Raw genomic sequence first — 15,216 nt, forward strand, 5'->3', positions numbered from 1 at the left:
TGGAAACATGCATTGGTACTTCCTCTCTATAAAAGTGGCGATGTAAATGATGTAAGCAATTACAGACCAATCTCACTATTGCCCATTGTCTCTAAAGTACTCGAAAAGGTTGTTGCCAATCAGCTCATACACTTCTTGGAATCTAACAAATCACTGTCTAATACCCAACATGGATTTCGTCCTAGATTATCCACCGAGACAGCTCTTACTGTCATAACAGATAATATATATGATAACATGGATTCTAAGCAAGTTACACTGTTAACCTTGTGTGACCTCTCCAAAGCTTTCGATAGTATTAGTCACGACATTCTTTTAAGTATATGTGCTAAGCTTAATATTGACTGCTTCTGGTTCAAAAGTTACCTAGAAAATAGGACTCAGTCTGTCCGCCTGAGCAACACTATATCTGGTGAACTGAATGTAGCTTATGGGGTCCCTCAAGGCTCAATCCCTGGTCCTGTCTTGTTTACCATCTATGTTAATGACCTTGCTGAGAGTATAAATGGATGTTCTTTGGTGCAATATGCTGATGAAACCCAATTTCTCCAGGCTGACTCTATAAATAATCTCGAGGCTCTTATCTCCAAAACAGAAGGAACCTTATGGATTGCAAAACATTATTTTCTTAGAAATGGACTTATGCTAAATCCAAGAAAAACACAATGTATCTTCATAGGTAATAGACGACTTCTATCACATATCCTCCTAACACTCATAAATTGTTCTGGCGAACACATTTACCCGAGCACTAGTGTAAAAAATCTAGGTGTCTACATCGACAGATATATGCTTTTTGACGTGCATATTAATGAATTAAGTAAGAAAGTCATGGGAACACTTATGTTCATAAATCAAATAAGTGAAAACTTTGGTGAGTCAACTCGAAAAATTGTTGTACAATCTCTAGTTCTTAGCATAATAAATTACTGTATAGGTATATGGGGTACGACAAATAATACCTTACTTCACCAAGTTCGGAAACTACAAAATTTTGCAGCTAAAGTAGCTATTGGGGGAACAAGAAAGTATGACCATGTAACCCCCATCATAAAGGAATTAAAGTGGTTAAAGATTAAAGATAAACATATTTTTGACAGATGTACCACTGATTATATGGCTGTCAATGGTTTTTATCCTGAGTGGTATCTAAAGTTGTCCACTGTCAGTGCAAACACAGCCAGTACAACAAGACAGCGAAATAACCTTTTTGTGCCTAGAGCCAGAACAAACTCTGATGTCAGAGTCATCACCATACTAGGACCCAAACTGTGGAATAATTTACCTACTGATATCACTCATTCCGGAAGCTTACATGTTTTTTAATCTAAACTAATTTTAAGTGATTTGTAGTTGATATTATCATGTATCGAATATGACATGACTATTTTTGTCTGTGACTTTGTATACCGATTTGTAAGAATAACCACATTTTTTGGAGAAAAATTATTTGAACTTTGAACTTCTTCCTTTTTTGTCTTTCCTATCCTCCCTCGTCTACTCTACCTTCTATGTCTCAAAATTTTAATAGTTTCTTCTTCACTCCTCATTTCCAATTTTCCTCACAAACTGTAATTCCTCCTTCCTTTCCCCTCTCGTTCTTTTCATCCTTCCTTCCTTCTTCCAGTCAGTCCTTCTTCCCTTCTACCCTTCCTTCCCATTTCATTCCTTTTATCTTCCCTTCCTCTCTTCACTCCATCCTTTCATCTTTCTTCCACTCAATCCTTCCTACCTTCCTTCCTCCCTTCTTACAATCCATCAATCCATCCATCTTTTCCTCCTTCCTTGCCTCCTCCACTCCCTCCCTCCATCCTTCCTTCTTTCCTTCCTTCCTTCCTTCCCCTATTGTCTTTCTTTTCTCCCAGCTTCTTTCTTTCCCTCTTTCCTATCCCCTTTTTCCTTCATTTTTCCTTCCTTCCTTCCTCTACAGTCCTTCTTTCCTTCCCGCGTCTAACTTTCCGTCTTTCCTATCCCGTCTTCCTTCTTTTCCTTCCTTCCTCCCTCCCTCTCTTCACTCTACCTCATGTTCATTAATTCCTTCATTTGTATTTCTCTCGTAATCCTTCCTTGACTCTTCCCGCATTCCTTCCTTCCTTCATTAATCCTTCATTATTTTCTCCCCTCTTCCTTTCCTCCTTCCTTACCCATACTTTTACCATTCCTTCCTTCCTATAGCTTTCCTTCCTTCCTTCCTTCCTCCTTTATCTTTATATTCATTCCCTCTTTTTTTCTTCCTCCTTCCCTCCTTCTTTCCTTCCTCCTTTATCCTTCTCTTCCTTTCCCTCCAATGTTTTCTTCCATCCATCCTTTTTCCCTCCCTCCTTCCTTCCTCATTTACCCTTCTCTTCCCTTCCCTCCAACTTATTCTTCCTTCCTTCTTTCCTTCCTCCTGTATCCTTATCTTCCTTTCCCTCCAACCTCTTCTTCCTTCCATCCTTCTTTCCCTGTCTCCCTCCCTCCTTCCTTCCTTCCCTCACAAAATCGTTCCAGTCGTTAATGCCATCAAATTTGTCATCTCCAAACCTTCCTTCGATCTCTTATTACATTTCCCTTCTCACCCTCCTTCCAATTTACATTTCTAGTTTCCTTTCCCTCTCTTATATCATCCTGTGTTATACTCATTTCCCTCTCCACTTCCTTCTCCATTCATTTCTCTATCGGGTGATGTCATTTCTTTATTCTGTCTGTCTATTGCCAGACTCCTTAATCCCGTAAGGGGTGGCCACAAACAAACCGTCTCCAAGTCGAGTGTTCCCCGCCATTTCATTGTCCTGTTCCCAGCTCACACACCCCATCTTTCATATACCTCTCCAATCCATCCCTCCAACTCATCCCTGGCCTCCCCCTCCCTCTCCCCCACCACCACCTCACTCACATACACTCCTCGTCAGTCTCTCACTCTCCATCCCCTCCACATGGCCATTTCTTTATTACGTTTACTAATTCCAGTTTTATTCTCCATCATTCTCATTTCCTTGCTCCCTCAGTGCTATCATTTCAACACTTTTGTCTTATATATTCATATGTTGTACTCATTTCACTCCTGTATTCACTCCTCCATTCATTTTCTGTTTTATTCTATACTTCATATCCTTCATTTCCTTAATCCCATTGTCGTAAAATTTGTATTCCAATTTGTATTCCAGTTTGTATTCCTATTTGTATTCCTATTTGTATTCCAGTTTGTATTCCTATTTGTATTCCTATTTGTATTCCTATTTGTATTCCTATTTGTATTCCTATTTTTCATCGTTTTAAAACTTTTCCCCTCTTTCTCATCTCTTACCCACACCCTCGTTTCTCCTCTCTGTCTCCTTTCATTCTTTCTCTCCCTCCTTCCTTTATTTCCCTGTCACTCTATCTTTCCTCCTCCCTCTATATATTTCTTCCTCCCTTTCCCTCCCTTCCTATCGTCCTGGTTCATGTTTCCTCCTCCTCCTCCTCCTCTCTTTCTTCGTCTGTTCTTTTCTCTTCTTTCCTCCCCTCTTCCTTCCCTCCTTCTTTCCTCCTCTCCTCATCTCTCTGCTTTTCCCCTTTCATTTCCTCTCCATGATTTCTTACTTCGTTTCAAATTCCCTTCCTACTTTCCCCAGACACACACTCTCTCTCTCTCTCTCTCTCTCTCTCTCTCTCTCTCTCTCACACACACACACACACACACACACACACACATTTCATTTCCTCTCTATGATTCCTCACTCACTTCCTTTCTCATTTCCTTCCTGCTTGCCCCATACATTCTCTCTCTCTCTCTCTCTCTCTCTCTCTCTCTCTCTCTCACTATCAATTAATGATCACTTAATAGCCAACTAAATAGACAACAGGATAGAAAACGTGCCGTCATTACAGGCTCTTTAGGGTAAACTTTTGTATTTACTGACAACTCGGAGGTGAGAGAGAAAGAGAGAGGAAAAAGAGAGAGAACAGGGCATCGTCAGTGTTAATCCGTTTCCTGACTCATAAAATCCGGGAAAATCAGACGAAATCCGAGGAGAAATCTCCAGCGACGAGTGAAATGAACATTGATTGTGGAGGCAGCATGATGGAAGGGGAACTGGAGAGCATTGTTCATCTCTCTCTCTCTCTCTCTCTCTCTCTCCCTTCCTTCCTTCCTTCCTTCCTTCGTTCCTCCTATCTCCCCTCCCTTTCCTCTCTTTTCATATACCCTCACTTTCATCCTCTCTCTTTCCAATTCTCTTTTTTTTTCTTTATGTTTGTCTACCTTTTTCATTTCTCTCCTCCTCCCTTCCTTCTCTCCTTCCTCCCTTTCTCTCCTTCCTTCTTTCCTCTCCTTCCTTCCTTCCTTCCTTCCTTCCTTCCTCTCTGCCTTCCACGTTTTCCTCATCCCTTTTCACTGATTTTGCAACAACTAATTTTAATTGGCTATATTTTTTTATTCTTCTGGTTCCTCCTTAATATTTTCGCCCTTCCCCTTTTGTCTCTCTCTCTCTCTCTCTCTCTCTCTCTCTCTCACACACACACACACACACACACACACACACACGTTTTCATCTTTCCTTCCTCTTTTCCTTCCTCATCTCTCCTCTTAATGTCTCTTCAATCTCCTCTGTCTCGCATCTCTCTCATCCTGCCCTCTCTCTCTCTCTCTCTCTCTCTCACACACACACACACACACACACACACACACACACACACACGTTTTCATCTTTCCTTCCTCTTTTCCTTCCTCATCTCTCCTCTTAATGTCTCTTCAATATCCTCTGTCTCGCATCTCTCTCTCTCTCTCTCTCTCTCTCTCTCTCTCTCTCTCTCTCTCTCTCTCTCTCTCTCTCAACTCATCGCACAAGAGACATCACACACAGTCAAGCAAGACATCACAATTAGGCTGGAGGGCAGAGCTTGGCAGAAAAATATATTTGACAAAAGTAAAATTACGTTAAATTAATGGACTGGAAGAAGAAAGAATTACAAGAATAATTACAGGAAGAAAAATTACAGGAAGGAAAATCACAAGAAGACAAATTACAGGAAGAAGAAAAATTACAGGAAGGAAAATCACAAGAAGACAAATTACAGGAAGAAGAAAAATTACAGGAAGGAAAATCACAAGAAGACATTTTACAGGAAGAAGAAAAATTACAGGAAGAAGAAAAATTACGGGAAGAAAAAAAATTACGGGAAGAAAAAAAATTACGGGAAGAAGAAAAATTACAGGAAAATTACAGGAAGAAAACTTACAAGAAAAAAATAACAGGAAGAAGAAAAATTACAGGAAAAAAATAAAGGAAGAAAAAAATTACAGGAAGAAGAACATTTACAGGAAGAAAAATTACAGGAAAATATTACAGGAAGAAAATTACAAGATTAAAGGAAGAAAAAAAATACAGGAAGAGATTAAAGGAAGAGAAATTACAGGAAGAAGAAAAATTACATTAATTTGGGCGACGGGAGGAAGACAAATGGTGGGTGAAGACAGCGAGGAGGACAAGGAAGACAAGTGCCCGTATTCCTATCGGTTAAGGAAGCTCCCTAACACCTCTTCCTATGCGACTTATTTTTGGATATGGCTGGTTAATGTCCTCCTGTACGTTATTTATGCAGAATATGGCGACACTGGGAAAATTTATATAACACAGACGGTATAAGTAAGATGTAGCAAACAAAATAAATCGCTCAGGAAAAGGTGTTAGAGAGCGTTCTCAACTGAAGAGGATAGAAGCCGTAGAATGAGAAGAGCATGACTAAAGACAGGAAGAAGTAGAATGAGTGTGTGTGTGTGTGTGTGTGTGTGTGTGTGTGTGTGTGTGTGTGTGTGTGTGTGTGTGTGTGTGTGTGTGTGTGTGTGTGTGTGTGTGTGTGTGTGTGTGACTCTGGGCACAAGTTTCACACCCCGTTCACCGACACCCAGCAATCCTACGTACTACACACCTTCACATGTCACAACTTCGGCGCTAACACCCACCGTCCATATTGAATACATACCAGGGCTGTCGCATACAGGACTGGTGTAGTGGTATTAAGAGGGTGGTATTTATTATTGGTATATAGGCTATTTCTTCAGTTTTTCTATTGCAATAAAACTGATATATATAAATGTGTATATCTCCTGGGTGTTGATATTCGTTAGGGATGATGTTGACTCTACTCTTCTCTCTCTCTCTCTCTCTCTCTCTCTCTCTCTCTCTCGTGGTCACAGTAGGCAAGATCTCTCTCCCTCTCTCTCGTGGTCACAGTAGGCAAGATCGTTCTCTCTCTCTCTCTCGTGGTCACAGTTGGCAAGATCTCTCTCTCTCCCTCTCTCTCGTGGTCACAGTAGGCAAGATCGCTCTCTCTCTCTCTCTCTCTCTCTCTCTCTCTCTCTCTCTCTCTCTCTCGTGGTCACAATAGGCACAAGATAAAGACGAGATTTTACGATGCTTTAAATTCGGCGTCGGAGACCATCCAGGGAGATTTATTTCGCGGCTCATGATTTTCGTGGTCACAGTTGGCAAGATCGCTCTCTCTCTCTCTCTCTCTCTCTCTCTCTCTCTCTCTCTCTCTCTCTCTCTCTCTCTCTCTCTCTCTCTTTCCTTTCCTTCTTACCTCTCTCCTCTGCTTATTTCCTCCCCCTCTCCCTTGCTTCCTCCCACCCTCTCTCTCCCTGCCTTCCTCTTTCCCTTGCCTCCTCCTCCTGTCTCTTCCCTGCTTTCATTCCTCTCTCTCTCTCTCTCTCTCTCTCTCTCCCTTCCGTCCTACCACCATTCCTCCATCTTTCCTTCCCTCCCTTCCTCCCTCACTCCCTCCCTCTCACTCGTCTGGAGGTAGGTGAAAGGGGGGGGGGTAAAAGGAGAATGGAGGAGGAAAATTAGATGGAAAGAATGGAGTGGCAAGAAGGAGGAAAAATGGGAGGAGAAGTGAAGGAAAAGGAGGAGGAAAGAGTACACACGAGTACAAAGGAAAGCAAACAGCAACAGCCCTGCTAGTGCTTTCGCGGCTGTCTGGTATAGAGAAGGTTGTTAAAAAAAAAAAAAAAAAAAAATTATTCTATCTGTTACAGACAAGGATATAGAAGCAGGAAGGCTCCCCCCCCAACCAAACCCTCCATCTGAAACCGACAGGAAACAGTGAGAAGGACCACCATGCAGCATAGAAAAACTGTCATGAATATTTTATAGGAAGGAGGGGATAGGAAATCTTATTCTACACTATCTACACGAAAAGGAATGTAATATTAAGTCAGACATTATCTATCGATGTTGTTCTGCGGTTGTAACATCCAGGCTCTGAAAAAGGAAAAAATATATATACTGTATATACAACAAAAGTGTTATCCAGGAGTGAACATACTTGGCTGAGGGTTACATGACAGTTATCTACAAACACACACACACACACACACACACACACACACACACACACACACACACACACACACACACACACACACGATTATTAAATATTAGAAATGTATCACAGTTTACTACAAGAGGGCAATTTGTTTCATATACTCAAAACTCTATTAAAGAAGAAATGCTTAGCTTCAAGAGACTAAAATCGTTTGCCAATAATTTTATTCCCATTACCTCCAGTACTCGTGTAATTTGAGTGATCTACTTTTCTTTTTAATGCAAGGAAGAAGGAACCAAAGGCCAAGAGCCCGCAATTACCGTGAAGTATTTATCGACAGCCATATTATCATGTCCTTTGAATACTGTGAATACTTGAATTAAATTTCCTCATAAGCTGCATTTAGTTAGGGTAAAGAGATTCAGGGCTTCTACACGCTCCTCGTATGGTTTATTTTTCGATCTAGATATCATGTCACCCTTTGCTGTACTAAAGTTTCTCCATATCTCTTTTATAATATGGTGGCCAGAACTGAATGCAATACTCCAAGCGGCTCAAACGTACTAAGGAATTATACAAAGTGAAGACGATTTTTTCTGATTTATATTCGAATCCTCTACCTATGAATCGAATCAATTTATTGCCTTTTTCACCGCCTCTGTACACTGTTTGCTTGGTTTCAGATCATTTGTTATTACTCTGAAGTCTTTTCATGGTTTACCTTATCAAATAGGACATTATTCTATAACTAGCCCTTACGTTTTCACTGCCAATGTTTAGCACTTTACATATATTATTAATGAAATCCACCTGCCATGTTTGAGCCCAATTAAACAGTTGATCAAAATGTCTCTGAATTGCCTGCCTCTGTAATGCTGTATCTGCTCTGTTACCTATTTTAGTATCATTACAAATATGGAAATTTGTGTGCTGTATGTTAAAAGAATATTACCTAACACTGAACCCTGTGGCACTCCACTTGTAACATCTATCCACTCTGATTATTTACCTTTAATTACTACTCTCTGCTTTCATCTCGTCAGCCAATCTTCGATCCACCCGAGCACACTGTCACTGAACCCATGTGCCCTTAACTTCTGAAGTAGTCTTTTGTGTGGAACTTTTCAAAAGGCTTTTGAAAATCGAGATACACAACGTCAACAGATTTCGTCTCGTCGTGTATGTTCAGTACAGTACCAGTATATCACTGAAAAAGGCCAACAGCTTCATGAGGCAGGAGTAATTATTCTGAAAACCATGTTGCGAACCCTTGGTGAGGTTGTTTGTTTCTAAGTGTTTCACAAACTTGTCTCTGATAATGGTTTCAAGCAATCTGGATGCCACCGACGTTAAACTAATTAGGCGGTAATTTTCTGGTTGTGCGTTTTTACCCATTTTGAATATTGGGGTTACGTTTGCAAGCTTCCATTCGTGTGGCACCTAACTGCTCTTAAGTGATAAGTTAAAAAGTTCAGATAAAGGTTTTGATATTTCATTCCATAGTTCCTCTAATACACATGGAATATTTATTTATTTCCCTTTCATTTGCTGATTGCAAGTAGTACAGTACATCACTTTCACTAACTGTAATATCATCGATTAAGTTGCCCTCTTCTACAGGAACTGGGGAGAAATGGGAAATGGAGTTCCCCCGAGCTAAGCCCTGTATTGGACTATATAGCCCCGCTAGGGTTACAGGAGCGAGCTACCACCCCCGGCACGGCAGCCCGGGCGAGGCTCGAACTCGCAATCCCCCGATTACGAGTCCGGCGCTCTACCACTGTGCTACCGCGCCCCCCTACAGGAACTGGGGAGACTTCAGGAATCTCATGGGTAATTTTCTACTGCATTGTAAATACTGATGGAATGAAAGTATTAAGAATGCTGACATCTTAGTTTCAATATCAGTGTGCTCTCCGTTATCTGTCATTAAGGGTCTGATTGTAGGAGTTATTACTTTTTTGCTTCTGACGTAACTGAAAAATTCTTTGGGATTTAATTTACTGCTTCTGGCAATATCTGCCTCAAGGTTTTTCTTACTGCATTTCATCACGGTAACTTTTTTGGTTTTCCATCTAAGAGCATCAATATTTGTTTTTGTCCCTTTAACTCTTTGTGGAGTTATTTTTTAAAGCAAGACTTTTAGCTGACAGAGTGTTTAATATTGGAGCTCCACCAGTTTAGTCTTGAATTTTTGGCCATCCTTGTGTTGTGCACTGTAATACATAACTTGACAGCACTGTTGTGAATTTGTAAAATATTGCCATACATCAGTGATATCTAACGTTTCAGTGATGGGATGCCAGTTGCCTGCATCTACAATTGCCTTTAATATATCAAAATTAGCTCTCATATAGCTGGGCACTTTCTCACAAACTGGCCTTGGTAATGTCTTAATTGAATTTAAGGTTAAAAGTGAGTATGCGATGATCGTTTGTACTAAATTCTTCGCAAATAACATTAGTAGCAAAAATTTTGCGATGTGGATAGGACAAGATCTAGGATGTTAGCACCATGTGTTGGCTAATAGACAACTGATACAATGAACTTTCCTGCAGGTTTGTATATAGGTCTTACCTTGTGCGCAAGGAAAGGATTTCCCATTGCAGAACTGGTAAATTAAAATCACCAAATATTACAGGATGCGTAGAAAGAAAATAAAGAGGGAGAGAAAGGATAAAAAAGGAGGAAGACGCAGACAAATAAAAAGAAGCGGAGGAGGAGGAGAAGGGAATATGGAGGAAGGAAGGAAGGAAGGAAAGAGGAGGAGGAGGAGGAGGAGGAGGAGGAGAAGGAGCAGGGGGGAAAATGGAACAGAGGAGGAGGAGGAAGACAAAAAGAGGAAGAAGGCACAGCATAAGGAAGCGCAAAGGAAGAAAAGAGGGGAAAAAAGAGCGGAGAAGAGAGAGAGAGAGAGAGAGAGAGAGAGAGAGAGAGAGAGAGAGAGAGAGAGAGAGAGAGAGAGAGAGAGAGAGAGAGAGAGAGAGAGAGAGAGAGAGAGAGAGAGAGAGAGAGAGAGAGAGAGAGAGAGAGAGAGAGAGAGAGAGAGAGAGAGAGAGAGAGAGAGAGAGAGAGAGAGAGAGAGAGAAGAGTGGAAAGGAAGGAACACTGAAGCGAATTAAGAAATGATGAAGGAAGCAGTAATTGTGATAAGGAAAAAATAAACGACAAAAGGAAGAAAAAGGAGAGGAAGGATGAAGGATGGAAGGAAGAAAAGGTAAGAAAGGAAGAATGGATAAATGAAGGAAGGAAGAAAGGGAAGGATGAAGAAGGAGCTAAGAAGGAAAGTAGCAAATTCTGACTCTGGAGGCGGTGGGTGTGAATGAAGGAGAGAGATGGGGATGAAAAGGAAGGAGAAGGAGGGATAATGGGAGGGGTCGAGAAGCTGAAGGAGGAAGGAAGGAGGGAAAGAAAACAGAAGAGATAGAAGGAAGTAAAGACGAAGAATAAGGAAAGGAAGGAAGGAAGGAGGAGATGAAAAGCAACAATGGAGGAATTTTAGAAGTATAAAGGAGTACAAAGAAACACACACACACACACACACACACACACACACACACACACACACAAGCTAAAATATACAATGACAAACAAGTACACATACACAAACACAAACACAAAGCACACACACACACACACACACACACACACACACACACACACACACACACACACACACACACACACATCTGATGTATGCAGATGATATTGAAATACTGATTAATATTGAACAGGATATTACATACTGGCCCATAGTTTTGTTAGTATCTGTGAGCTTCGTCCACTGAAAGTTAATGCAGAGATGAGTAAATTGATGATTGTCTGAGAAAGAAAATTAATATAGGTAAGAGTAAATTGATGACGTTATGTAGATGAGAATAAATTGATTGTCTGATAATGTTAATGCTCATAAAATTGATGATTGAGAGGGAATGTTAATGTAGATAAGAGAGAATTGATGATTGGGAGGGAAAGTTAATGTAGACAGGAGTAAATTGACTGTTTGAGAGAGAGAGAGAGAGAGAGAGAGAGAGAGAGAGAGAGAGAGAGAGAATGTAGATTAAATTGATGATTGTTCTCGTCGGTTAAGAAAGCTCCCTAACATCTCTTCCTAACCGATTTATTTTGTCTATTACACCTTATCACCCTTTTCTGTGTTATATAAATCCTTCTAATATCGCCAGACTCTGCATTAATAGCGTTCAAAAGAATATAAACCAGCCTTATCCAAACATAAATCACTAAGGAAGAGGTGTTAGGGAGCTTCCTTAACCGATGAGAAAGAATGGGAGAGAGAAAAGATCCTCCTGTTTTCTTCATCTCCTTTTCTTCCTCCCTTCTCCTTCTTCAACCTCCTCCCTTTCACTACCTCCAGACGAATGAGGGAGGGAGGGAGAGAATAAAGCTGGGAGACAGGGAGGAAGGGAAGGAATGGGACAGGAAGCAACGAAGAGAGGGAGGAAGGAAGCAATGGAGAGAGGGAGAGAAGAAGGAAACAATGAAGAGAGGGAGGAAGGAAGGAAGGAAGAAAGGGATAGAGGGAGAGAGGGAGAAAGGAAGGGAGAGAGGGAGGGAGGAATGAAGAACTGGAGAGAGGGAAGGAGGAAGAAAGAAAGGGAGAGAGGGAAGAAGGAAGAAAGGGACAGGGGGAGGACGTAAGAAAGGCAGGGGGAGGACGGAAGTAAGGGAGGGGAAGGAAGGAATAAAGGGGTAGAGAGGGAGGAAGGAATAAAGGGGTAGAGAGGGAGGAAGGAATAAAGGGGTAGAGAGGGAGGAAGGAATAAAGGGGTAGAGAGGGAGGAAGGAAGGGAGGGAGAGGCAGGAAACAATGGAGAAGAGAGGAAGGGAGGGAGGGGAGGGGACAGAAAACAACGGAGACAGAGAAATGATGCAATGGAGGGAGTTAGGAAGAAAGGTAGAAAGGGAGAAAAGGAGGGAGGAAGGAAGAAAAGGGAAAGAGGGATAAAGAGAAGGAGGAAAGAAGAGTGGACGGTGCTATGAAAGCCTTGATACGAAGGCTGAGGTTAACAATAATGAGATTACTGGTTTTACTCTACCTTGGCCCACATTTTCGTCCTTTTGCAGGCTATTTCACGTAGCTCAGTGGCAGAAGATGGCAATACTACGGCTCCACATCCTTTCCATAGCACTTCTTCATGACTAGCATCATATTTTTGGGTCATCCTCTAATTACAGCTCTGCATTCAACATGGGATGGCAATTTTAGGCCAAGTTAGAGTAAAAATGCTATAACACCCACACAGATACATGGGTGTGTGATTCTAGCTTGGCATGAAAACTAGAATTCAAGAGTTAGAAAGGTGTGGGAATCTTGACGAACGTGTGTGGAGTGTGGAGGGTGGATAGGACAAGAAGTAGGATTCGTGAAAGATGTGGAGAATGGAATCTGATGGTCGAGAGAGCTGAAGAGAGCGTGCTTAGTTGCCATAGTCACTTGAAGAGCATGGATATAAATAGGATGGTGAAGAGAGTATATGCGATGAGTTTGGATATGTTCGTTTGTCCAACCATCCAATCATACATCCACATATTAATCCATCCATCCATCTCATTTTTGTTGTGATGAGGAGGGGTAGATTGAAATGGTTTAGGCATGTAGAGAGTTGACAGGAAGAATGGGACTGGAATGTATTGATGTTGTGATGAGGAGGAGTAGACTGAGGCGGTTTGGGCATGTGGAGTGCTGAGATGAAGGATGGGACTGCAATGTATTGGTGCTGAAATAAGGAGGGGTAGATTGCGATGGTTTGGGTATGCGGAGAGTTGAGAGGAAGGACGGGACTGGAGTGTGTTGGTGTTGTGATGAGGAGGGGTAGATTGAAATGGTTTGGGCATGTGGAGAGTTGAGGGGAAGGATGGGACTGGAATGGATTGGTGTTGTGATGAGCAGGGGTGGAGTGAGATGGTCTGGACACGTAGAGAGTAGGATGGGACTGGAGTGTATTGGTGTTGTGATGAGCAGGGGTGGAGTGAGATGGTCTGGACACGTAGAGAGTTGAGGGGAAGGATGGGACTGGAGTGTATTGGTGTTGTGATGAGGAGGGGTAGACTGAGATGTTTTGGGCATGTGGAGAGGATGGAGAATGACAATTGGGTGCGGAAGGCAAGGAATGTGAACGTCGAGGGTTGGGATGCGAGAGGCATACTAGAAAAATGACATGACACGAGACCATAGAGTGTGAACTCAGCGATAAGGGACTGCATAAGGAGGCTGCCAGAGATCGAGCAGCGAAGAGAGCCGTTATTAGGTGACCAAGGCAGACGAATGCCAGCATATTGATGCCTTTATATGATACTGTTGTCCATCCATTCCATCCATCGACTTTTATTCCCATCCATCAGTCCATCCACCCATCCATCTATCCATCCATCCACCCATCCATCCATCCACCCATCCATCAAGCCATCCATCCATCCACCCATCCATCCATCCACCCATCCACTCATCCACCCATCCATCCATCCACCCATCCATCCATCCACCCATCCATCCATCCATCCACCCATCCATCTATCCACCCATCCACTCATCCATCCACCCATCCATCCATCCATCCATCCATCCACTCCAAAGCCCATATTCTCTACAATTACGGAAGCTCCCTAACCATTTTTCTTAAGCGATTTATTTTGCTTATTACCGTACATCATGCCTTCCTCTTCGGTGTTACATCATCATCATCATCATCATCATCATCACCTAATCATTCTAATATCACCATACTCATCATCAATAACTACAAAACGACATTAGCCAGTCGTATCCAGAAATAAATCGGTAAGGAAGAGGTGTTAGGGCGCAAGTTCTTAGACAGCCAAATCATCCTCAATTATAGTGACCCTCTCCGCCACAAAGCTCTCTCTGACAGCTGGTAAGGGAGGCACTGACAGCCCCCTTCGTCCTAGGAAAAAAACTTATCAAACCCCAGGACGAACGCCATTGACTTCATTAGCCGATTGCTTCAGGAAGAGGAGGAGGGAGAAGAGGAGGAAGAAGAAAAGGAGGAAGAAGAGCAGGAGGAGGAAGAGGAAGAAGAAGAGCAGGAGGAGGAAGAGGAAGAAGAAGAGCAGGAGGAGGAAGGGGTGGGAGCGTAAGAAAAATAAAAGAAAACGGAAGAGATATTGGAGCAGAGGAGGAGGAGGACACGTTTACATCTCTCGACAGCTTCAGTAGTATGGCATTGTTTCACTAAATTCCTATTTCCTAGAGAGAGAGAGAGAGAGAGAGAGAGAGAGAGAGAGTTATATCTTTCAATAAATTCCTGCTTCCTCCGAATGATTTACTTAGCTTATACATGACACTTAGTGAGAGAGAGAGAGAGAGAGAGAGAGAGAGAGAGAGAGAGAGAGAGAGAGAGAGAGAGAGAACCAGTCAGTACTCACCCAATAATGTGCTGTTGGTGATGATCTGAAATATTTTCCCTGGGTCCATCTTGCTTGGCGATTTATTTTCCTTCCTCTTCCTGGCTCTTTTCTTCCCCTTTATCTCTTTTTCCTTTATTTAGGCGTCTTTACTGGCCTTTATTCACTTTTATTTTAGTCACCGGTAATCACAGTTTCTCCATTTTCTTTGACTTTTCATTTTTTATATTCATTACCTTTTACTTCCTCGTTAAACTCTTCTGCCTTTTCTGGATTTTTTTTAACTTTCCTTCCTTTTCGTTACCCTTTTGTTTTTCTTCCTGATTTAGCGTATTTTTCCCTTTTTTCTCTTATTTCACTGTTACGTTTCTTCCTTTTACTTTCACGTCTGTCTGTGTCCCAGTCTTCATATTTCCACCTCTTCTTTGAAATGCTTTAATCCTTCCTTGCCTTTTCTCTTATTTCTTTGCTCTCGTTAGCTAATTTAATTTTGTTTGTCTTTTTTGGCATTTTCAATTTTCTCACACTTTCTCTCACACGTATTTT

At 41.8% G+C, this 15,216-nt stretch overlaps 1 protein-coding gene across 1 annotated transcript in view; it reads right to left on the reverse strand.

Moving 5' to 3' along the window:
* The window catches only part of LOC145391920 (putative neural-cadherin 2), a 441,690-nt gene extending 426,938 nt beyond the window's left edge, over positions 1–14,752 (reverse strand). Inside the window, 1 exon segment of the mRNA XM_080266411.1 lies at positions 14,692–14,752. Coding sequence (XP_080122537.1) covers positions 14,692–14,740 — 49 coding nt within the window. The 5' untranslated portion in view covers positions 14,741–14,752.
* Positions 14,753–15,216: the final 464 nt, after the last annotated feature.

The sequence above is a fragment of the Coenobita brevimanus genome, chromosome 20 (genome assembly GCF_032717465.1).
Source record: "Coenobita brevimanus isolate Jiangsu-jjx chromosome 20, ASM3271746v2, whole genome shotgun sequence".
Lineage (NCBI taxonomy): Eukaryota > Metazoa > Arthropoda > Malacostraca > Decapoda > Coenobitidae > Coenobita > Coenobita brevimanus.